The 23,741-nt window shown below is 43.1% G+C and overlaps 2 protein-coding genes across 2 annotated transcripts; both read right to left on the bottom strand.

Moving 5' to 3' along the window:
* Nucleotides 1-11,133: 11,133 nt before the first annotated feature.
* LOC135822763 (cystatin-A-like) lies at nt 11,134-12,501 on the bottom strand. Its single transcript, XM_065335591.1, has 3 exons — nt 12,343-12,501; nt 11,885-11,989; nt 11,134-11,459 (listed from the first exon to the last, which is right to left on the bottom strand). The coding sequence occupies exons 1-3, from the start codon at nt 12,427-12,429 to the stop codon at nt 11,331-11,333; spliced, it is 321 nt and encodes a 106-aa protein (XP_065191663.1). The 5' UTR covers nt 12,430-12,501; the 3' UTR covers nt 11,134-11,330.
* Nucleotides 12,502-20,538: 8,037 nt separating this feature from the next.
* LOC135822765 (cystatin-A-like) lies at nt 20,539-21,906 on the bottom strand. The gene is made up of 3 exons (XM_065335593.1): nt 21,748-21,906; nt 21,290-21,394; nt 20,539-20,864 (listed from the first exon to the last, which is right to left on the bottom strand). Exons 1-3 carry the CDS (start codon nt 21,832-21,834, stop codon nt 20,736-20,738), a joined length of 321 nt encoding a protein of 106 aa, XP_065191665.1. The 5' UTR covers nt 21,835-21,906; the 3' UTR covers nt 20,539-20,735.
* Between the last annotated feature and the right edge of the window lie 1,835 nt (nt 21,907-23,741).

The following is a 23,741-nucleotide window of genomic DNA, read 5'->3' on the forward strand; positions in this document are numbered from 1 at the left end:
GTGAAACACCGTGTACAATACATGTATGTCAGGCGCGTGCTCGGCGATGGGCACGGGGGTCACGTGTACCCCCCGAAAATTTTCAATCTGGGTAATTGCAATTGTAATGTATGCGAATATGCTCTAAAATTCAAGAAAGGTTGCAAACAAATTGCAGGAAATTGCGGGGGGGGGGCTCCCCTCGGCTCCCGTGCACCCCCTAGTTGGGGGGCCGAGCACGCCCCTGTATGTTGGTGTGTCTGTGCGTCTTGAGTGTGCACAAACGATCTTATTCCTCGTATTACTAATAGATTATTGTCCCCCACCGTCACCTGTTCACAGGTCTTTGAGTGGATGGATTTTCATTGAGCATCACATTCGTTGAGAACTTGGTAGTTGTGTGCTCCCATGCATCATTACGGTAATAAGCGTATCCTTGTGCTATCTATTTGTTGCAGGTGTGCTGATCTTCAGAAGCTTGCGGAACTGAGTGCTGCTGAACATTTGCATGGCCATGAGCAATGGTGAAGCTTGCTATTGCACTATCAGCATGTGCTAGTATTATGCTGACTACTGCACTATGTTACTCTCTTACAATACTACATGTATGTAAACGTGCGTGCAGCCGCCTACGTATGCATTCGTTTCGTATAATTATTTGTTATCCCTCTTGACTTTACGTGTAAATGGGTGGACGTTTGCATGGCTGTTGGAGTTGCGTGTGTATTGTGTCTCTACTCTTTTCTTGGTGTTTTCTTGGCGTTGTATAAGTTTGTGTGTGTGTGTGTGCACGCGCACACGCGCACGCGCACAATAATTTGAAAACAAATAATTAATCCTTGGCTCTCCATTATTCTCTTTCGATTCTTGGTTTTTTCTAGGTATTTTCTTGGCGTTGTGTGGGTGTGTGCATGTGTGTGTGCGTGCACAATAATTTGGCAACACTACATGATTGAGATATTGTAATTTGCAGCGTCTGCGAAGAGACCACTTGATTTGAGGATGGTGTTTGTAGGGTTTTTCATGTAGTGAAGTGGCTGCAGTGGCGCCTCAATACTTATTTTTTATCTTGAGAAGTGAATGATGTAAAGGATTAAAGGGAGAGCCCGTTTTCTGGTTATTATTCACTGCTTACAGCAGACCCTATGTCTAATTTCGAACTCTGGATAGGGGATGCCTAATTGGCTGGACTTTATACAGAGAGTGTTGTCCACATAAAGACTCTTTATAATTGATTTCAAACTTTGGACTCCGTACAGTTGATTTTGGACCAATGGACTCTATATAGGGGTGAAGCCAATTGGCTGGACTCTATACAGGGAGTGATGTCCATCTAAACTTTGAGCTCACAGTTGATTCCAAGTTTGGACTCTGTACAGTGGATTTTGGACCAATGGGCTCTATATAGGGGTTGGACATCATATAGGGGCTGGACGCTCTACTGAGTCCAACATATATATAAAGGGTGGAACCATTCTTTTTGACCTTTGTGGTTACGCTCCGCCCTTGTGGTGTTGAAATCTGTCTGTGGTATATTCAGATCTCTTCAGTTTGCGAATAACAATATTTACTTTTTTGGTATTCTTATGTTTACCGAACAGGTTCAAATCAATGCTCTGTGCCGCATTCGCGTGACAGCTGTCGTTCGTACACCAAACGGAGAGGGACCACAAGCACCCTCCCTTGAAAGCGCGACGGAAGATGGAGATTTGTTCTGAATGAATGCCGCAGGCTCACGTAAATTCCTGAAGATGATCAATATCTCCAGGGCGAAAGGTGGCCTGACCGCCAAATTCACAAGCCTGTAGTATTATTGCCTTTTAAAGTCAGAGGAAATCTCTCGACATCATTGGTCTACTGGGACTAGTTCCACTAGTTGTTGGTTGCTCCAACATTTTCAATTGCTCTTAAATTCTAAAGTATATATTCAGCGCAAGGTACATTCTAGTGTGCTGATGCGTTATATCGCTTTGCTAGAACGAGATCAGTTTCGCCCTCAATGATAGGTACCAGTCTACAATTACCCACGGATGGTTTCAACAGCTAACAAAGCCCTGTAAGTCGTCCTCTTGCGTTTAACCTTACATGCATTTCATAATGGTTAAGCTCTTGCATCGAGGCAAAAAGCATTATGTAACTGTATGAGGTTTTAAGCTTGTTTTGGCTGAAAAAGACAATATTTTAGTAACATGTTGCCGAACAAGGGAAGTTTAGCAATAACATGGAAGAATCTCTTTGTTTCGACAACACGGACGGTATTGTGATTTCTGTTTGCCACGATAGGTGGAATATTCCTACATTTCCGAGTTCATTTGACCACCCTTTGCACACCTGCAGTTTCGTATTCATTTTCCCATCCAATTTATTTCATGACGAGCTGTACCTCAGGATGAAACGTGTGTTCCATATGTTGCAGTGATATGTGCAATCGATTTCCAATCCACTGGGTTACCAATAGCCAGGATATGCCGGAGTATGTGGTGTGGTGTGTGTCCAACAAATGAAGGAAGAATGAAAGGAAATGAATAATAGGGATTCACTGGCCAGGGAAGGCCACTTCAATCAGCTATGTGATGTAGAGCAGAGTAACATTTGTGGCGGTCCATTCATCAGCCTCGCAAGCTGCTGAATGGTGTAACCCCAGCACACGTTTGTATACCGAACATAGCTGTTCGCTATCATCGCTTCCGCGATGGGCAGGTCTGAGGTCTGAGGTCTGAGGATGCAAAGTACTGCAACATACTACAAAGTAGATCGGGTAGGTTTTAAAAGAATGGTGATACGTATGGGCAGCTCCTTTCCTGGGGAACTAAATTCCTATAGCATAAGGTATTCACAGGTGCAGCTCAATACATCAGTCATGCGGAAAGCAATGTGTTTTGTTCACTGGGTATCTTGGTTGACTATAGCATCTCGGGTGAACATAAGTTTCTCGGAGTCGCAAATCAGAATAAATATTAAATTTGATGTTGTAGTGTGGGTTTGTTACACCGCACCCAACACTGAACAGAGAACCATAAGGGGCGAGGAGGGGGGGGGGGGGTGGGGTGGGGAGGGGGGGGGAGGGGGGGGGGGGAGAACAGCAGAGTACGGCTAGTATTAACGTATGATGTTGAGCCAAGAACGGGCAGCACCAGCGGCAACGATAATTTATTTGGATACAGGGAGGTTTGGAGCCCTCTTGCCTAAGTACAAGCCGGGCGTCATTAGCCAATGAGCTTCAAGTGGTAGCTGACGCAACTGGCAGGCGTACATGTGAGTGCTGGGATTTCCCTAGTGTTTACATACAGTAAGAGTAGAGAAGCTAATACTTATCCGCGTGTGCCCCGGGCCTGACACCGATGTAGCCTTCAAACTGCATTGCATGTACATCATTATACAATGATCTACATGTATCTACCAAACAAACTCCTGAACCAATCCGCCCCAACCATGATGACATACGTGTATGCACAGTTCGTATAAAAGTCACTTACCTGACTTCAGGCTTCACAATATTCCGCTATATCAGTATCTGGATCGTTCGTCGCTGTCTTTCGCTGCGAATCAATACTATGGCCGAGTCACGTCTACAGACTGCTGATGCGTCTGTACAAGGCATCTGCAAATGTGTAAGTTATATTTTAACTAGAAAAAACTTTGTCAGTCGTATAATATCCTCTGAGCGAAGGAGAATCTCCATTATGTTTAACAGTCAAAATTCTGCTAGGAACTAATATTGGAGTATAGTTCTAGGAGACAACAGTATACTCAGAATTAGGAAAAACGCGAGATTCAGATCGCAAGCAGCATTTTGGAGAATGTTCACAAGTTCTTTCCATACCTCTTCATCAGGTCAAATTCAAGTAAAAGAAAAAAGAACAAGAACAATGAATGTTATGCAGAAGAGACGTGATAGAAGCAAAGGCCAGAAGGGGAGTGAAAACTAACACCGAACAATTCTTCACAATATGCAAAGGAAAGGTACAGCTCGAGCGAAATCGCACGCCAATAACGAATGCCGAACGCTCATGCTCTTCTTCGTTGCGTTTTCCGTCCCCTCTTGGATCTCTCCTAATCTGAACCTTCCAAGTTGGAAGGCTGTTGGTTTGCGCCTTTTAGGTGTGTTGTAGCTACCTATGCATGTAGGTGTTCGGTAGTCGAATGTCCCGGTGACTCCTTGTCCGTTTGTGCCTTTTGTCGCACAGACTGCATCCGAGTTTATTTATAATTGCTCGTTGGATTGTCAACAGCTACTTCTGTGGCAGTACAGTGTCTTTACTCTGATGTATTCAGTTAATGTAGATGAGTGGCTTTCGTCTCTCATGTCATAGGGATACAATTACTATACTATACTACTCTGTTTCATATGCCACCAGGTTCGAAAGGAAGTTGAAGAACAGGTCAATGGTGGGCTGCAATTCGACCAGTTCATTGCCACGATCTATACTGTTGAACGTACTCAATGCACTGAAGGAATGATCTCCACGTACACCATCAAGGTGAGGAAATAGTATTCCATCTGCTTCATAGTTGAGGTCCTTTTAATTAATCAGCAGATCAATGACGGCCCATTATTGCCAGTCACATTTAAAGTTATGTCATTAACCTCAAGATCGGGATGGACTTACATCCACACGTAGGGCAGCAGCAACGGCTGCTTAAGTTAACAGGCGACTATAGACTCGGCATGATACTAGACACAGTAACAATGTCTCATTGCAGAAATTTGTGTCTCTTCTGACTTTGGAAATACACCATTTATCCGTAACCCCGTAAAGTGTCTTCTTCTTGTGACTAGTGTTAGTTGCTTCCTTCTTCAACCCTTCCCTGCTGGCCTGTATGCACCTCGTACTTAATGACATACTCACCTTTTGTACCATTGGCCTGGGGCGTTTTCTATATCCTTTTCTTTATCATTCAGGAAACGTCATCAAAAGGTGAACTGCCTTAGGGATAATCCTTTTAAATAAATAAGTCAATAAATAAATAGAAAATGGACTCGGCTGGAGAGCCCAGGATTAATTTTAGAAGAAAAAAAGTACAAAGGAACTTCAAGTTACGCTAAAATGTCCACTAACACCACCAGTTACTTACCATTATAGCGTAACTTGTAGTTCCTGGGTTCTTTTTTCTTCTTTTTATAAATGAATAGATAACTTGGGCATTGAGCAGCAGAAGGTATAACGAAACATATACAGTGGAGTTTTGACCAAATATCTACAAATGAACTAGATACAAGTGCATGTACTATGCGGTAATAGCCAGAGAGAATACAAGCTTGAAGGAAATTGGTTTGTGCATCGTAGATGGGTTTAAATTACATGAAGGTATCCAGTCGAGTACTCTGTCGCTTTGACCTTAGTTAAAGGACATAATGGCATCTAGTGCCTGTGGTGGATATTTGATCAGAAATCGTCAACACGTATCCGACCTCCTTTGTACATCACAGTGACGTGTTCGGTTAACAGCATTGCCTTTCACTGACTGGGGATCAGTTTGTTAGGGCTCAGTGTGATGAGAATCACAATTAGAGTATAGCACTTAGGTAAAGTAAATTATCGTGTCCGTTCCCGAACGTATAATATTGGGTATTATCTTGGAATGTTCTGTGCCGACGCATACCTAATGCGTTTCGTACTTTCCATATCATTATATCCGGTCCAGGTACAAATCAACAGTGTTTGTGAAATTCGTGTGGCAGTGAGCGTATCTCCGCTGGGACCACCCGTCTTGGGGGATGTCAAAAGCGATGGACCTTTGCTGCCCTGAACTCTGCTTGACATTCGCTAAGGACTGATAACCTTAAAAACTAAACGTCACCCCTTTAATATCTAATCTGTAATCTCGTAACCTAAGAAGACTAAAAAAACCACTCATGTTCGCGCTCTCCTATGCTTCTTTGAATTACTGATTCCCATCCTGTAGCGTTTATTTAATTTTTCTCGAAGTGTTACATGTATTTCGCTTCCCGAAAATTTTCACGGAGGTCTGTCTAATCTTTCCCATCTTGAATTTTGGTTTCCTTGTCTTTGCATGCAATTCAGGTGCAAATCAACACCCTTTGTGAAATTATTCTGGATGTGAACATCCCAGGAGAGGGAGCACCCTCTTTGAAGGGCGTGAAAAGCAATGGACCTTTGCTTCAACACTAATAATGCCGCTTTTTATCTCGTCAGCTACATACGTGTGAGCCGCCGACTGTCAATATTTTCGTCTTTTGCATTTTTCCTCTACTATTATAATCCCACACCAACGTTTTGTTTCACCTACTTCTGCATTTTTTGGACAAAATTTTCTTATAGTCAGCATTACTTGGAATAGATTGTCTTTGCATTAATATGAACCAAACAACCATAGTAAGGTACACTCTCTGTAAAACAAATGGAAACTCTGATTTGACAGCGCTCGTGCAATGAATGTGCGCCGTAGGGAATAGATTTTGGATTTCCAAGTGGACAGTATGAGTTTAGCCGAATCTTGAGCATCCACTGAGTATTTAGCGCTTTGAATCACTTGTTTACTTCCTAGCGTTCATGGCGTGCTGCGAGATACTGTGAGAAGCAAAGTTTGCTTGTTTAGAAGTGGAACTGATATGGCTCTAACAGTTGCGTACTGTGGATGGTGATGAACTCCGACACTTCGGTTTTGAAACTGCTTGCAAAATGTGTCACTGGTCGTTAATTTTCCTTGCATAGAGTGACCTGAAATACAGTGACTGATCTACCTTAGAGTGTGCCTTGGACATTGCTTTAAGTAAAGGTAAAAGTAGTAGACTACTATCGCTCTGGTACTCTATGTGCAAGACTGTGAATAATGACCATACTGTTACTAACTGTTAGAGTGTTGAATGCTCTGTCCGCTATTCCCGAACTACTTGCAGTAAATTATAGGGACATTCTAATTATCCAAACATGAACCCACAACACAATAATTATGTACAGTTAACTTCGCCAATAACGACATTCGGCGGGGCATCAGAAAAGTGTCCTTATTCGCGAAGTGTCCTTATAACCGAAGTCCCATTTGAATGTATGTGAACCCATATTTTGTATAGTATGATATGCATATCAAAATCAAGCTCTTTTCTTGCTCTATGTCAATGTGTACTTTATTTTCATATTGCAGTTGAAAGGAACTAAAAATTCAATATGCAAGGGAAATCAATTGAAAAATATGCCTTTTTGAGCCATCTACAGGGCCAGAGACATGTACATTGTACATGTATGATGATTACTGTGCAATCATGTACAGCTACATGTACATTGCATACATATAGGTGTGCTGGTAAATCCAACAATTTTGAAGCCAACATAAAAAAGGAAGAAAAAGCCCCCCCCCCCTTGGCTGCATTTTCTTGCATGTGTGCAATAATATCCATCACCAGTGCACCATAGGTTCTGGTACTTCTGCATGACAGGTACATGTACTTGACTGACAGGTACTTGAAATAGCTGTCAAAAGCCCAGAAAGTCGTTATTCAAGCAGTGAATATGACCACGGGGCACTAAAAGCATGTCGCTATACGCGAATTGTCGTTATTCAGATAGTCGTTATATCCGAAGTTAAATGTATACAGTTAGATGGGACTTTGCTCTGGGCATGGAAATTCGGTCGTTATTCGCGAATTGTCGTTATATCCGCAGTCGTTATTAGCGAAGTTGACTGTAGATCAAAATGCTCTCATGGTCACGCAGAGTTGCGCTATGGACCTTCGACACAAATTTTACGGACACTGAACTGACCGGCACAGCCTGCTCGTGCAAACTGAACTGACCAGTAAAGTGTACAGTGAACTTCGAATTACACTTTGCTAACTTCGAATTATCAGCACAAATCCCACACATTTTCTATGTAAGTTTTTGATTTTTTTTATTGATTGATCTTTATTTCACGGATCCTCCAGAGGCAAATAGATGCCTATCGAAAGGAGTATCCTAAGTAATTATTATGGAAAATGAGAAAGTATGTTCGTAAGGGAGAAGAGGTAGAAGATACATTAGAACAAGAGTACAAAATAAGTGATTTCAGTACTTCGGGTGGAATCTGTGGGACTTCTAATTAACCGTACATGTCCAGTTCGAGGTTCGAATTATCAGAATTTTTTATGTGGGAATCGTATTGATAGAAATAGGTCCTGGAAAAACTTCTAATTAAGCGGAATGTTCGAATTTATTTTAATTATTTATTTATTTTTTATTTCTGCACCTCGTGGCATGTCAGGACAGCCAATTGAATTGAGGAGAGGGTAAGACCAACCACGGAAGAAGAGAAAAAAGAAAATGAAGAGCACGTACACAAAGTGGGAAGGGTTTAACAATTATTTACAAAGCGATGGGATGCTCAGCGAGCTATGCAGCGGAAGTGGGGACTGTGACTTTGTTTACTGGGAGATACTGAATTGCTGTCAGACGAGGGTACGGAAGTTGGGCATATCTGTAGCTTGTCTAACACTGGGAGGCAGTTGGAACGACGTGGAGTAGGAGGAAAAGATAGGGGAATTTACGAATAGGGTAGACCTAGCTAGGGGGAGACGAACGCAGCTTCGGGTGGTACCACCTGAAATGAACCAATTAAGGGACTGTAAATGAGCAGAGTGCTGGTCTTGAAAAATTGAATGTGGCAGGGTACACTGGGAAGCATCAAGGTAGTGTTGCAGAGTGGTAGTGGATGCAGCAGCATACAAATCTAGATTTGAGATATAACGATCATTACGAAATATGAAATTAGAGGCCACATGCCACGTACTGCTCTTTTCTCTCCGAAACTCAACTGTTGCAAGCCAGATATGAAAGAAAGAAAAAATCATCTGTCACACCACCGGGACTCGAACCAGGGACCTTGCTATTCGCGAGCAATGCTCTAACCAACTGAGCTACAGTATGACTCTTATCCACAGTGATGGTAAATCTATCCTTCTTCGATCAATCCATATCTGGCTTGCATCATACTGGCAACTCACCCCAATCAAGAGGGCCCTCGGCCATTCGCTTGATATTATGGGGAGCGCATCAAACTATTTCCACTGCGAGCAAATACAAATTGCAATTTCAAATTTGGACTTGATGGAGAATTTCAAAGTTTTAGGAAATTAGAGGCCAGTTGGTTAGAGCATTGCTCGCGAATAGCAAGGTCCCTGGTTCGAGTCCCGGTGGTGTGACTGATGATTTTTTCTTTCTTTCATATCTGGCTTGCAAGAGTTGAGTTTCGGAGAGAAAAGAGCAGTACGTGAAGAGGGGAAGAATGTATGATTTATAAAAGATAATCCGGCAATTTTGGGGCAAATGGGACAAGGGACTTGACATTATGCCGAAAGATCGGTATACTTTGGACGAGACATGATCAGCATGGTGAGACCAGGAGAGGGCGGAATCTATGACAATGCCTATGTGTTTATGGTGAGGCGCTACAGAGATAGGGTGACCGGGATCATCAGGAAAGTGGAAGATTGGCACTGGACCTGTGGGAGGGGGAAAAAGGAGGAGCTCGGTTTTGGTCACATTTGGCTTAAGGTACCAAGTGCTCATCCAGTGAACAATGTCGTTGATACAGGGCTGAACTTTGGGGTACAGGGTGGCATGAGATGGAGAGGAAGCAAGGACAGTGGTATCATCTGCAAACAAAGAAATATCGGGAATTGGATAGGGGAGGTCATTAACGTATGTGAGTAATAGAAGGGGACCTAAAATGGAGCCCTGGGACACTCCGGATGTCACAGACTCGGGGTCAGATAAGGTTCCATTCACTGTGACGCACTGATTTCGGTCCAAGAGGTAGCTAGTTATCCAGGCGAGTAGGGAGCCGGAGACACCACGGGCACAAAGTTTGGCGATCAGGCCCTTGTGCCACACGGTGTCAAACGCCTTGGAGAGGTCGAAGAAACAGATGCAGAATTAAGCCATATTCGAATTATCAGGATTCCACCTGTATATTGCTTCGCATGTTCGTTGGTGCTAGAATTGCTAAAACACAAAGAAATTATCTTGATTTTACGTGTCCAACATGCTTTGTTAATAGGTTTTTCATTTGACCCGAAAAGACCACACAAAGCTTACAGACCACAGCACGAACAGTTCACCAGCCAAACTACACGAAAGCAAGTAGCATTACTCCTCACAAGTGTTGCTTCTCCTCTAATGAGTTCCCCGTCATCTTTATGGAACGAAACAAGACTTGTCAGGAGTAATACTACTTGCTTTCGTGGAGTGTGGCTGGTGAACTGTTCGCGCTGTGGTCTGCAAGCGTCGTGTGGTCTCGTCGGGCCAAATGAAAACCTTTTACTGCTATTTTGACGGACCTATTGAAGATGGCAACAAAGAATTATGCTTTGTTAAGCACAACATGCATTCGGGATCTCTATTAGCCCTTTTCCAAAGGTGCTCTTTTAATTCGCACTTAGTGCTTTTCGCGTCCCTCAAAATATGCTGAAAAAGTGCTCTCTTTTCAGTGAAAACAGGCAAAAAAGCGCTCTTTTTTCAGTGAAGCATAACCATGATACATGTTCAGATATGAACCCAAGCTGAGAAATGAATACGCACTCTTCCATTTATGGGTCCACGAAAGGCAAAACAGGAAGTAAAGTTTAAAAAACCCACTTTTTACAGCATTGTGTACACCGGGTACAAGCTTCACCAACTAACTACTTGTTGCCCCCTAAAAAAGCGGCTTGCCAAGGTCCATGGAAACTCAAAAACTGTGATCGCATGCAGGAGCAAACAGATTTTAGCACTTTTTCAGCTAAAAAAGCTCAAAAAGGGCGATATTCAACAAAAAAACGCAATAAAGGGCGAAAGAAACGGGCTTTTCCAAGAAGGGCCAAAAAGGCGAAAAAAAGGGTGAGCACCTTTGGGAAAGGGCTAATCTCTATGACCCTCAGTGTGCTGGTAACAATATACTTTGACTCTGTACTACGTCTGTACTATGCTGATAAGTTACACACAAGCATTTATTCCACCTCCTGGATATTGCCAGCCAAAACCAGCCTTACTTGAATGTTCACCAGTTGCATAATTATGTTCCAAGTGTGGTCAAAGTTCCCTGAAAATAGCGATCGACGAACCCGGGCATGTAAAATGTCTTACTTTTTGATTTCCCATGGAACCGCCCCGGGGTCACCAGGCAAGGAAAGGGAGTTCAATTCGAACTAACTTTCCGTCACTGACCAACATTTCCATATCTTAGGTGAAAATTAATTCCGCAGCAGTTCTGAGCACTGTTCATCAAGTAAACACAATAGCACCACCACACAAACCGAAACATTTTTTCATGCATTACATGATCGTTCAAATATTTGACGGAGATTGGTACACTGTATATGGAAAGCTGTGGAAAAATCAGAGAGAATTCAGTGTGTTGTGGTAGAAAATATATTTCTAGAAGGGCTTGTCATTGAGAGGTCCGTCGTTAGCAACATCAGTCAGCTCAGGTGGAGCTTGCTTGCCGCTCAACAAGGGCGCCTGAAACACTTGGATGCGAATTACACAAACATTGTTGATCTGAACCTGCAGAGAAAGTAGCACAAAAAAACAGGCCGTTCCAATGAAAATAATACACATGCTACTGGGTTGATCAGAATTACGAAGTCATAATCATTAAAATAAGTTTCCAAAGTAAGTGTTTTTTACTTGAAAGTAAGTTTTGATGTCATGCATGAACATAGTAGAAGGTCTCAATTTTAACCGTTGAAATATGAACACATAACTCTTTGCATTTGGACACGAGACGGACAGGTAATAGAATGAATCAGGTAGCTGCACCCGCACCTTGACCTTCGAGAATGTTGGCTTTCCCACGGATGCAGAAAACTTAGTCTTACTATCTAACACGTTGATGATTTGAGAGAATTTGAAATTATAGCACCACTGTTGGTACTAGATCAGAGTTTGACGAAAGCAAATTAGCTGTGTTATGCTAGTAGAGTTCTCACCCTGATGCGGTAGTTCACTCCTGCGACTACCTGCGTGATGTAGTCCAGAGCTGTGAACATGGTAAGTTCTGGTGAGTTGATACGGTCCTCAACAGCCTTCTTGACCTGAGAACAGTAACAGCATGTTAAAGATATGCAGTATGAACGCAGTGAAGCAATGAAAATGAAGTACATGTTCATGCAAGCTAGGTGCAGCGAACTTTAGAGGTGGTGCTTCCACCTAACAAGTGATTTTCATTCTATGATGCAGAACGTTCTTCGCCGTATAGTCTCTGAACTGCAGTATACATTAACGGAATGTATGGGGAAAGTACTAGTACTCATTACTTATACACAGGACAAACACATGGATTCACACACACAGTCACTGTCACAAACACACACGTCAACACACGTACACACGCATGCACACGTAACACACACACACACAAACACACACACACATTCTAGTCACTTACTTGGTCGCAGATTTTCTGAACTTCGGCATCGGCCTTCCGGGGAGGTTGACTCCATCCCCCACACTTAATTGGTTCCTGCTGCGCCATTGTTGATTGAATGTGATTTTGAAAGAAGAGATACTGCTTGCATGCGGTAACAGAATTGTGAGGAAATCATGTCCACTTCTCATAGTTAAATACTAGCAGTACTAGTACTCCTCACTTGATGCTCTGCACTGAGCCCCGGGCCCCGCGGGAGTACCTGCGCACGCATGATCTCGCGACTCATTGAGATCATCGCGATCCTACGTTCGCTGCAGCAGCGTTCAACGCGTCTACAGTGTACACCACATGCGTAGGAGCCGCCAACCACATTATGATCGCTGTCAGCGGCGAGGACTTTGAACTGTTCGCATTGAAAACTAACCATACTCCAGCACGTATCGTTTTCGAGTGACACCCATGTTGGCGACAATTCCGCTACCTGCTGTTGTGATCAGAGCTGTGGTGCCTCGGGGAGTGCTTTACTCAGTTAGGCAGTTAGGTAACACCGGGATTGATCCATCCGCTGTGTCACTGTATTCATTATGATATTCCCCGAAGAACCCCAAATTCTACGGTCACCCATCAGCGAAGTCTGGATGGGTGTCACTGGAGTGAGTACGCGCGCAGGAGATAAACAACAGGAAGTAAATTAGGTTCTGCAGCTCACCTGCGTGTATGCGCGTGGGGTTTGTGTGTTAGCGCTGTGTGTGTGTGCGTGCGTTTGCGTTTGCGTGTATGCGCAATGTCCATGAATGCGTTTGGGTGCATTGGCATACGCTTTTCTTAACTACACTTCATTGTGCATTGTCTCCAAGTACATGTACATGTACATGTAGTGTGACATTACTATCCCACTACTGTATCGGCTTTGACTGCATCAGCTGAGGCCGCAGTGCTGTTCAGTGCTCGCCACTCGATGACACCCTATGGCTGGCATATGGCAGGTGCTACTGGCATGAGACTTGTCCGCCAGCTGTTGAACATACCAAGGCCATACTCATGCTCAGATTCGATGTACTAACCCGGCATTCACTCCCGGCGGCCGCGATGAAAATAGCAGTTCCCGTGAATTAGCAAGTTCTGAGGCCAATGAAGAACGAGTGTGTATGCACTGGGACAAAGGACGGCCATGATTTTGAAATAGTTATACTATACTGGCAACGCTGGACAGGTCAGCATAAGGTTTTTCACTGGCGCCACGTCAAGAATGCCCATGCGGATGTGACTCCTGGCCTGTTTTTTCTGTGTCCCTCACTGACCCCCTAAACCAGGAATTGCTAACATACATGTACGTGTACATGTACAGCTTACACAGGCCAATTAATGTTTGGCAGCTGGGCTACCTGTCAATGATGAGCTGCTTGTTGATCTTCAATACATTGGGTCTCTTAGTCCATTGTTGCACCACAAAAGAATTATCGGAACCCACTGCCTGCAAACCATGGTGATGACTGGTGGACGTGTTGTTGTGTAATGCTTGGTTATGTCCTCAACGTGAATGCCGTGAATGCGAGAGAACATGAACTGCATAAACATGCAGGAACTAACAGCTGAATTAGTTGATGCAGAAACGCCATGAATGAGTTAAACTTTAAACTTTGTTTTCAAGAAGTTGATTGCTCCAACGAGTGTTCTAGTTATTAGCTTTGTTTTCATTTTTAGAAAGGATGCATCACACATGGCTCTTTTACTTGTCTACGATTTTTGCATGAAATGTCTCCCCATTGGGTATATTGCATCTGATCATCCATTTACATTATTCAACACACATCAGTTCGACTTCCTGTCTCTTATTTTGCTAGTATAATTTGTTCTGTTGCCGCTTTTGATGTGGCGTTCGGCTTCTGATGTATATGTAAGTGGGTGGCAGAGAATTGAACAGCTGCAACGCATCCAGTGATTGAGTTGCATGTGAATCTTTATGGAACTCAATTATTGTAACGATTTGATGCATTACTTTACTCCTACCCAAGGGAAGAAAAGTAAAATCCAACGGCTGTGGGTATCACTTGAACCGTGTAAAACTGTTTGCATGGTTGCAAATGTACCCTTACTCATGTACCTACATACACATGTACATGGATTCTGTGTTCTCTATGCGGTCCAGCTCCGACGCTGTCTCCGGTTTTGCCAGTCACTTCAATTGCATTTAGTGTGTCGTGGTGCGTGTTCAACTATAGCTTTTCCACTCAACGTCTCCGCGCTGGAGCATACAGGTATACTGAGGACATGCAGTTTAAATTAGGAGTTTCAAAGTCTCTTCATGGCCCATACAGTTCTTGTGTCTGCTTAGCTGGTAGGTAGAGTTAACACAGTCAAGAAAGTCATAAGGAGGAGGTGTGAACTTGACAATTGTGTATTATTGAACACACTAGCAAGCAATAATCTGTACACAAAAAGCGAAAACGCAATATTTTTAAAACGTATGCTAAAGCAAAAGCCGGCAGCAATACCCACGTCGGCACAACACAACGTGTAGACTGAAGAGAGGTAAAGATATCCGATTGGAATAGAAGTCCAATAAGTGTTAGTTGCTTCCTTCTTCAACCCTTCCCTGCTGGCCTGTATGCACCTCGTACTTAATGACATACTCACCTTTTGTACCATTGGCCTGGGGCGTTTTCTATATCCTTTTCTTTATCATTCAGGAAACGTCATCAAAAGGTGAACTGCCTTAGGGATAATCCTTTTAAATAAATAAGTCAATAAATAAATAGAAAATGGACTCGGCTGGAGAGCCCAGGATTAATTTTAGAAGAAAAAAAGTACAAAGGAACTTCAAGTTACGCTAAAATGTCCACTAACACCACCAGTTACTTACCATTATAGCGTAACTTGTAGTTCCTGGGTTCTTTTTTCTTCTTTTTATAAATGAATAGATAACTTGGGCATTGAGCAGCAGAAGGTATAACGAAACATATACAGTGGAGTTTTGACCAAATATCTACAAATGAACTAGATACAAGTGCATGTACTATGCGGTAATAGCCAGAGAGAATACAAGCTTGAAGGAAATTGGTTTGTGCATCGTAGATGGGTTTAAATTACATGAAGGTATCCAGTCGAGTACTCTGTCGCTTTGACCTTAGTTAAAGGACATAATGGCATCTAGTGCCTGTGGTGGATATTTGATCAGAAATCGTCAACACGTATCCGACCTCCTTTGTACATCACAGTGACGTGTTCGGTTAACAGCATTGCCTTTCACTGACTGGGGATCAGTTTGTTAGGGCTCAGTGTGATGAGAATCACAATTAGAGTATAGCACTTAGGTAAAGTAAATTATCGTGTCCGTTCCCGAACGTATAATATTGGGTATTATCTTGGAATGTTCTGTGCCGACGCATACCTAATGCGTTTCGTACTTTCCATATCATTATATCCGGTCCAGGTACAAATCAACAGTGTTTGTGAAATTCGTGTGGCAGTGAGCGTATCTCCGCTGGGACCACCCGTCTTGGGGGATGTCAAAAGCGATGGACCTTTGCTGCCCTGAACTCTGCTTGACATTCGCTAAGGACTGATAACCTTAAAAACTAAACGTCACCCCTTTAATATCTAATCTGTAATCTCGTAACCTAAGAAGACTAAAAAAACCACTCATGTTCGCGCTCTCCTATGCTTCTTTGAATTACTGATTCCCATCCTGTAGCGTTTATTTAATTTTTCTCGAAGTGTTACATGTATTTCGCTTCCCGAAAATTTTCACGGAGGTCTGTCTAATCTTTCCCATCTTGAATTTTGGTTTCCTTGTCTTTGCATGCAATTCAGGTGCAAATCAACACCCTTTGTGAAATTATTCTGGATGTGAACATCCCAGGAGAGGGAGCACCCTCTTTGAAGGGCGTGAAAAGCAATGGACCTTTGCTTCAACACTAATAATGCCGCTTTTTATCTCGTCAGCTACATACGTGTGAGCCGCCGACTGTCAATATTTTCGTCTTTTGCATTTTTCCTCTACTATTATAATCCCCACACCAACGTTTTGTTTCACCTACTTCTGCATTTTTTGGACAAAATTTTCTTATAGTCAGCATTACTTGGAATAGATTGTTTTTGCATTAATATGAACCAAACAACCACAGTAAGGTACACTCTCTGTAAAACAAATGGAAACTCTGATTTGACAGCGCTCGTGCAATGAATGTGCGCCGTAGGGAATAGATTTTGGATTTCCAAGTGGACAGTATGAGTTTAGCCGAATCTTGAGCATCCACTGAGTATTTAGCGCTTTGAATCACTTGTTTACTTCCTAGCGTTCATGGCGTGCTGCGAGATACTGTGAGAAGCAAAGTTTGCTTGTTTAGAAGTGGAACTGATATGGCTCTAACAGTTGCGTACTGTGGATGGTGATGAACTCCGACACTTCGGTTTTGAAACTGCTTGCAAAATGTGTCACTGGTCGTTAATTTTCCTTGCATAGAGTGACCTGAAATACAGTGACTGATCTACCTTAGAGTGTGCCTTGGACATTGCTTTAAGTAAAGGTAAAAGTAGTAGACTACTATCGCTCTGGTACTCTATGTGCAAGACTGTGAATAATGACCATACTGTTACTAACTGTTAGAGTGTTGAATGCTCTGTCCGCTATTCCCGAACTACTTGCAGTAAATTATAGGGACATTCTAATTATCCAAACATGAACCCACAACACAATAATTATGTAGATCAAAATGCTCTCATGGTCACGCAGAGTTGCGCTATGGACCTTCGACACAAATTTTACGGACACTGAACTGACCGGCACAGCCTGCTCGTGCAAACTGAACTGACCAGTAAAGTGTACAGTGAACTTCGAATTACACTTTGCTAACTTCGAATTATCAGCACAAATCCCACACATTTTCTATGTAAGTTTTTGATTTTTTTTATTGATTGATCTTTATTTCACGGATCCTCCAGAGGCAAATAGATGCCTATCGAAAGGAGTATCCTAAGTAATTATTATGGAAAATGAGAAAGTATGTTCGTAAGGGAGAAGAGGTAGAAGATACATTAGAACAAGAGTACAAAATAAGTGATTTCAGTACTTCGGGTGGAATCTGTGGGACTTCTAATTAACCGTACATGTCCAGTTCGAGGTTCGAATTATCAGAATTTTTTATGTGGGAATCGTATTGATAGAAATAGGTCCTGGAAAAACTTCTAATTAAGCGGAATGTTCGAATTTATTTTAATTATTTATTTATTTTTTATTTCTGCACCTCGTGGCATGTCAGGACAGCCAATTGAATTGAGGAGAGGGTAAGACCAACCACGGAAGAAGAGAAAAAAGAAAATGAAGAGCACGTACACAAAGTGGGAAGGGTTTAACAATTATTTACAAAGCGATGGGATGCTCAGCGAGCTATGCAGCGGAAGTGGGGACTGTGACTTTGTTTACTGGGAGATACTGAATTGCTGTCAGACGAGGGTACGGAAGTTGGGCATATCTGTAGCTTGTCTAACACTGGGAGGCAGTTGGAACGACGTGGAGTAGGAGGAAAAGATAGGGGAATTTACGAATAGGGTAGACCTAGCTAGGGGGAGACGAACGCAGCTTCGGGTGGTACCACCTGAAATGAACCAATTAAGGGACTGTAAATGAGCAGAGTGCTGGTCTTGAAAAATTGAATGTGGCAGGGTACACTGGGAAGCATCAAGGTAGTGTTGCAGAGTGGTAGTGGATGCAGCAGCATACAAATCTAGATTTGAGATATAACGATCATTACGAAATATGAAATTAGAGGCCACATGCCACGTACTGCTCTTTTCTCTCCGAAACTCAACTGTTGCAAGCCAGATATGAAAGAAAGAAAAAATCATCTGTCACACCACCGGGACTCGAACCAGGGACCTTGCTATTCGCGAGCAATGCTCTAACCAACTGAGCTACAGTATGACTCTTATCCACAGTGATGGTAAATCTATCCTTCTTCGATCAATCCATATCTGGCTTGCATCATACTGGCAACTCACCCCAATCAAGAGGGCCCTCGGCCATTCGCTTGATATTATGGGGAGCGCATCAAACTATTTCCACTGCGAGCAAATACAAATTGCAATTTCAAATTTGGACTTGATGGAGAATTTCAAAGTTTTAGGAAATTAGAGGCCAGTTGGTTAGAGCATTGCTCGCGAATAGCAAGGTCCCTGGTTCGAGTCCCGGTGGTGTGACTGATGATTTTTTCTTTCTTTCATATCTGGCTTGCAAGAGTTGAGTTTCGGAGAGAAAAGAGCAGTACGTGAAGAGGGGAAGAATGTATGATTTATAAAAGATAATCCGGCAATTTTGGGGCAAATGGGACAAGGGACTTGACATTATGCCGAAAGATCGGTATACTTTGGACGAGACATGATCAGCATGGTGAGACCAGGAGAGGGCGGAATCTATGACAATGCCTATGTGTTTATGGTGAGGCGCTACAGAGATAGGGTGACCAGGATCATCAGGAAAGTGGAAGATTGGCACTGGACCTGTGGGAGGGGGAAAAAGGAGGAGCTCGGTTTTGGTCACATTTGGCTTAAGGTACCAAGTGCTCATCCAGTGAACAATGTCGTTGATACAGGGCTGAACTTTGGGGTACAGGTTGGCATGAGATGGAGAGGAAGCAAGGACAGTGGTATCATCTGCAAACAAAGAAATATCGGGAATTGGATAGGGGAGGTCATTAACGTATGTGAGTAATAGAAGGGGACCTAAAATGGAGCCCTGGGACACTCCGGATGTCACAGACTCGGGGTCAGATAAGGTTCCATTCACTGTGACGCACTGATTTCGGTCCAAGAGGTAGCTAGTTATCCAGGCGAGTAGGGAGCCGGAGACACCACGGGCACAAAGTTTGGCGATCAGGCCCTTGTGCCACACGGTGTCAAACGCCTTGGAGAGGTCGAAGAAACAGATGCAGAATTAAGCCATATTCGAATTATCAGGATTCCACCTGTATATTGCTTCGCATGTTCGTTGGTGCTAGAATTGCTAAAACACAAAGAAATTATCTTGATTTTACGTGTCCAACATGCTTTGTTAATAGGTTTTTCATTTGACCCGAAAAGACCACACAAAGCTTACAGACCACAGCACGAACAGTTCACCAGCCAAACTACACGAAAGCAAGTAGCATTACTCCTCACAAGTGTTGCTTCTCCTCTAATGAGTTCCCCGTCATCTTTATGGAACGAAACAAGACTTGTCAGGAGTAATACTACTTGCTTTCGTGGAGTGTGGCTGGTGAACTGTTCGCGCTGTGGTCTGCAAGCGTCGTGTGGTCTCGTCGGGCCAAATGAAAACCTTTTACTGCTATTTTGACGGACCTATTGAAGATGGCAACAAAGAATTATGCTTTGTTAAGCACAACATGCATTCGGGATCTCTATTAGCCCTTTTCCAAAGGTGCTCTTTTAATTCGCACTTAGTGCTTTTCGCGTCCCTCAAAATATGCTGAAAAAGTGCTCTCTTTTCAGTGAAAACAGGCAAAAAAGCGCTCTTTTTTCAGTGAAGCATAACCATGATACATGTTCAGATATGAACCCAAGCTGAGAAATGAATACGCACTCTTCCATTTATGGGTCCACGAAAGGCAAAACAGGAAGTAAAGTTTTAAAAAACCCACTTTTTACAGCATTGTGTACACCGGGTACAAGCTTCACCAACTAACTACTTGTTGCCCCCTAAAAAAGCGGCTTGCCAAGGTCCATGGAAACTCAAAAACTGTGATCGCATGCAGGAGCAAACAGATTTTAGCACTTTTTCAGCTAAAAAAGCTCAAAAAGGGCGATATTCAACAAAAAAACGCAATAAAGGGCGAAAGAAACGGGCTTTTCCAAGAAGGGCCAAAAAGGCGAAAAAAAGGGCGAGCACCTTTGGGAAAGGGCTAATCTCTATGACCCTCAGTGTGCTGGTAACAATATACTTTGACTCTGTACTACGTCTGTACTATGCTGATAAGTTACACACAAGCATTTACTCCACCTCCTGGATATTGCCAGCCAAAACCAGCCTTACTTGAATGTTCACCAGTTGCATAATTATGTTCCAAGTGTGGTCAAAGTTCCCTGAAAATAGCGATCGACGAACCCGGGCATGTAAAATGTCTTACTTTTTGATTTCCCATGGAACCGCCCCGGGGTCACCAGGCAAGGAAAGGGAGTTCAATTCGAACTAACTTTCCGTCACTGACCAACATTTCCATATCTTAGGTGAAAATTAATTCCGCAGCAGTTCTGAGCACTGTTCATCAAGTAAACACAATAGCACCACCACACAAACCGAAACATTTTTTCATGCATTACATGATCGTTCAAATATTTGACGGAGATTGGTACACTGTATATGGAAAGCTGTGGAAAAATCAGAGAGAATTCAGTGTGTTGTGGTAGAAAATATATTTCTAGAAGGGCTTGTCATTGAGAGGTCCGTCGTTAGCAACATCAGTCAGCTCAGGTGGAGCTTGCTTGCCGCTCAACAAGGGCGCCTGAAACACTTGGATGCGAATTACACAAACATTGTTGATCTGAACCTGCAGAGAAAGTAGCACAAAAAAACAGGCCGTTCCAATGAAAATAATACACATGCTACTGGGTTGATCAGAATTACGAAGTCATAATCATTAAAATAAGTTTCCAAAGTAAGTGTTTTTTACTTGAAAGTAAGTTTTGATGTCATGCATGAACATAGTAGAAGGTCTCAATTTTAACCGTTGAAATATGAACACATAACTCTTTGCATTTGGACACGAGACGGACAGGTAATAGAATGAATCAGGTAGCTGCACCCGCACCTTGACCTTCGAGAATGTTGGCTTTCCCACGGATGCAGAAAACTTAGTCTTACTATCTAATACGTTGATAATTTGAGAGAATTTGAAATTATAGCACCACTGTTGGTACTAGATCAGAGTTTGACGAAAGCAAATTAGCTGTGTTATGCTAGTAGAGTTCTCACCCTGATGCGGTAGTTCACTCCTGCGACTACCTGCGTGATGTAGTCCAGAGCTGTGAACATGGTAAGTTCTGGTGAGTTGATACGGTCCTCAACAGCCTTCTTGACCTGAGAACAGTAACAGCATGTTAAAGATATGCAGTATGAACGCAGTGAAGCAATGAAAATGAAGTACATGTTCATGCAAGCTAGGTGCAGCGAACTTTAGAGGTGGTGCTTCCACCTAACAAGTGATTTTCATTCTATGATGCAGAACTTTCTTCGCCGTATAGTCTCTGAACTGCAGTATACATTAACGGAATGTATGGGGAAAGTACTAGTACTCATTACTAATACACAGGACAAACACATGGATTCACACACACACAGTCACTGTCACAAACACACACGTCAACACACGTACACACGCATGCACACGTAACACACACACACACAAACACACACACATTCTAGCCACTTACTTGGTCGCAGATTTTCTGAACTTCGGCATCGGCCTTCCGGGGAGGTTGACTCCATCCCCCACACTTAATTGGTTCCTGCTGCGCCATTGTTGATTGAATGTGATTTTGAAAGAAGAGATACTGCTTGCATGCGGTAACAGAATTGTGAGGAAATCATGTCCACTTCTCATAGTTAAATACTAGTAGTACTAGTATTCCTCACTTGATGCTCTGCACTGAGCCCCGGGCCCCGCGGGAGTACCTGCGCACGCATGATCTACTCATTGAGATCATCGCGATCCTACGTTCGCTGCAGCAGCGTTCAACGCGTCTACAGTGTACACCGCATGCGTAGGAGCTGGCAGCCACATTATGATCACTGTCAGCGGCGAGGACTTTGAACTGTTCGCATTGAAAACTAACCATACTCCAGCACGTATCGTTTTCGAGTGACACCCATGTTGGCGACAATTCCGCTACCTGCTGTTGTGATCAGAGCTGTGGTGCCTCGGGGAGTGCTTTACTCAGTTAGGCAGTTAGGTAACACCGGGATTGATCCATCCGCTGTGTCACTGTATTCATTATGATATTCCCCGAAGAACCCCAAATTCTACGGTCACCCATCAGCGAAGTCTGGATGGGTGTCACTGGAGTGAGTACGCGCGCAGGAGATAAACGACAGGAAGTAAATTAGGTTCTGCAGCTCACCTGCGTGTATGCGCGTGGGGTTTGTGTGTTCTCGCTGTGTGTGTGTGCGTGCGTTTGCGTTTGCGTGTATGCGCAATGTCCATGAATGCGTTTGGGTGCATTGGCATACGCTTTTCTTAACTACACTTCATTGTGCATTGTCTCCAAGTACATGTACATGTAGTGTGACATTACTATCCCACTACTGTATCGGCTTTGACTGCATCAGCTGAGGCCGCAGTGCTGTTCAGTGCTCGCCACTCGATGACACCCTATGGCTGGCATATGGCAGGTGCTACTGGCATGAGACTTGTCCGCCAGCTGTTGAACATACCAAGGCCATACTCATGCTCAGATTCGATGTACTAACCCGGCATTCACTCTTGGCGGCCGCGATGAAAATAGCAGTTCCCGTGAATTAGCAAGTTCTGAGGCCAATGAAGAACGAGTGTGTATGCACTGGGACAAAGGACGGCCATGATTTTGAAATAGTTATACTGGCAACGCTGGACAGGTCAGCATAAGGTTTTTCACTGGCGCCACGTCAAGAATGCCCATGCGGATGTGACTCCTGGCCTGTTTTTTCTGTGTCCCTCACTGACCCCCTAAACCAGGAATTGCTAACATACATGTACATGTACATGTACAGCTTACACAGGCCAATCAATGATTGGCAGCTGGGCTACCTGTCAATGATGAGCTGCTTGTTGATCTTCAATACATTGGGTCTCTTAGTCCATTGTTGCACCATAAAAGAATTATCGGAACTCACTGCCTGAAAACCATGGCGATGACTGGTGGACGTGTTGTTGTGTAATGCTTGGTCATGTCCTCCACGTGAATGCCGTGAATGCGAGAGAACATGAACTGCATAAACATTCAGGAACTAACAGCTGAATTAGTTGATGCAGAAACGCCATGAATGAGTTCAACTTTAAACTTTGTTTTCAAGAAGTTGATTGCTCCAACGAGTGTTCTAGTTACTCTTTCTTTCTTTTTCCCTCCCCTCATTTCTATTAATTTTATCGCCGTGGTTGGCAATCACCCACTCTCGTAACATTGGCCGGTGTTTCCGCCGAGTCTTGAGATGTTGTAATAAATAAATAAATAAATAAAAATTAGCTTTGTTTTCATTTTTAGAAAGGATGCATCATACATGGCTGTTTTACTTGTCTACGATTTTGCATGAAATGTCTCCCCATTGGGTATATTGCATCATCCATTTACATTATTCAACACACATCAGTACGACTTCCTGTCTCTTATTTTACTAGTATAATTTGTTCTGTTGCCGCTTTTGATGTGGCGTTCGGCTTCTGATGTATACG

This window comes from Sycon ciliatum, chromosome 8 (genome assembly GCF_964019385.1).
Source record: "Sycon ciliatum chromosome 8, ocSycCili1.1, whole genome shotgun sequence".
Classification (NCBI taxonomy): domain Eukaryota; kingdom Metazoa; phylum Porifera; class Calcarea; order Leucosolenida; family Sycettidae; genus Sycon; species Sycon ciliatum.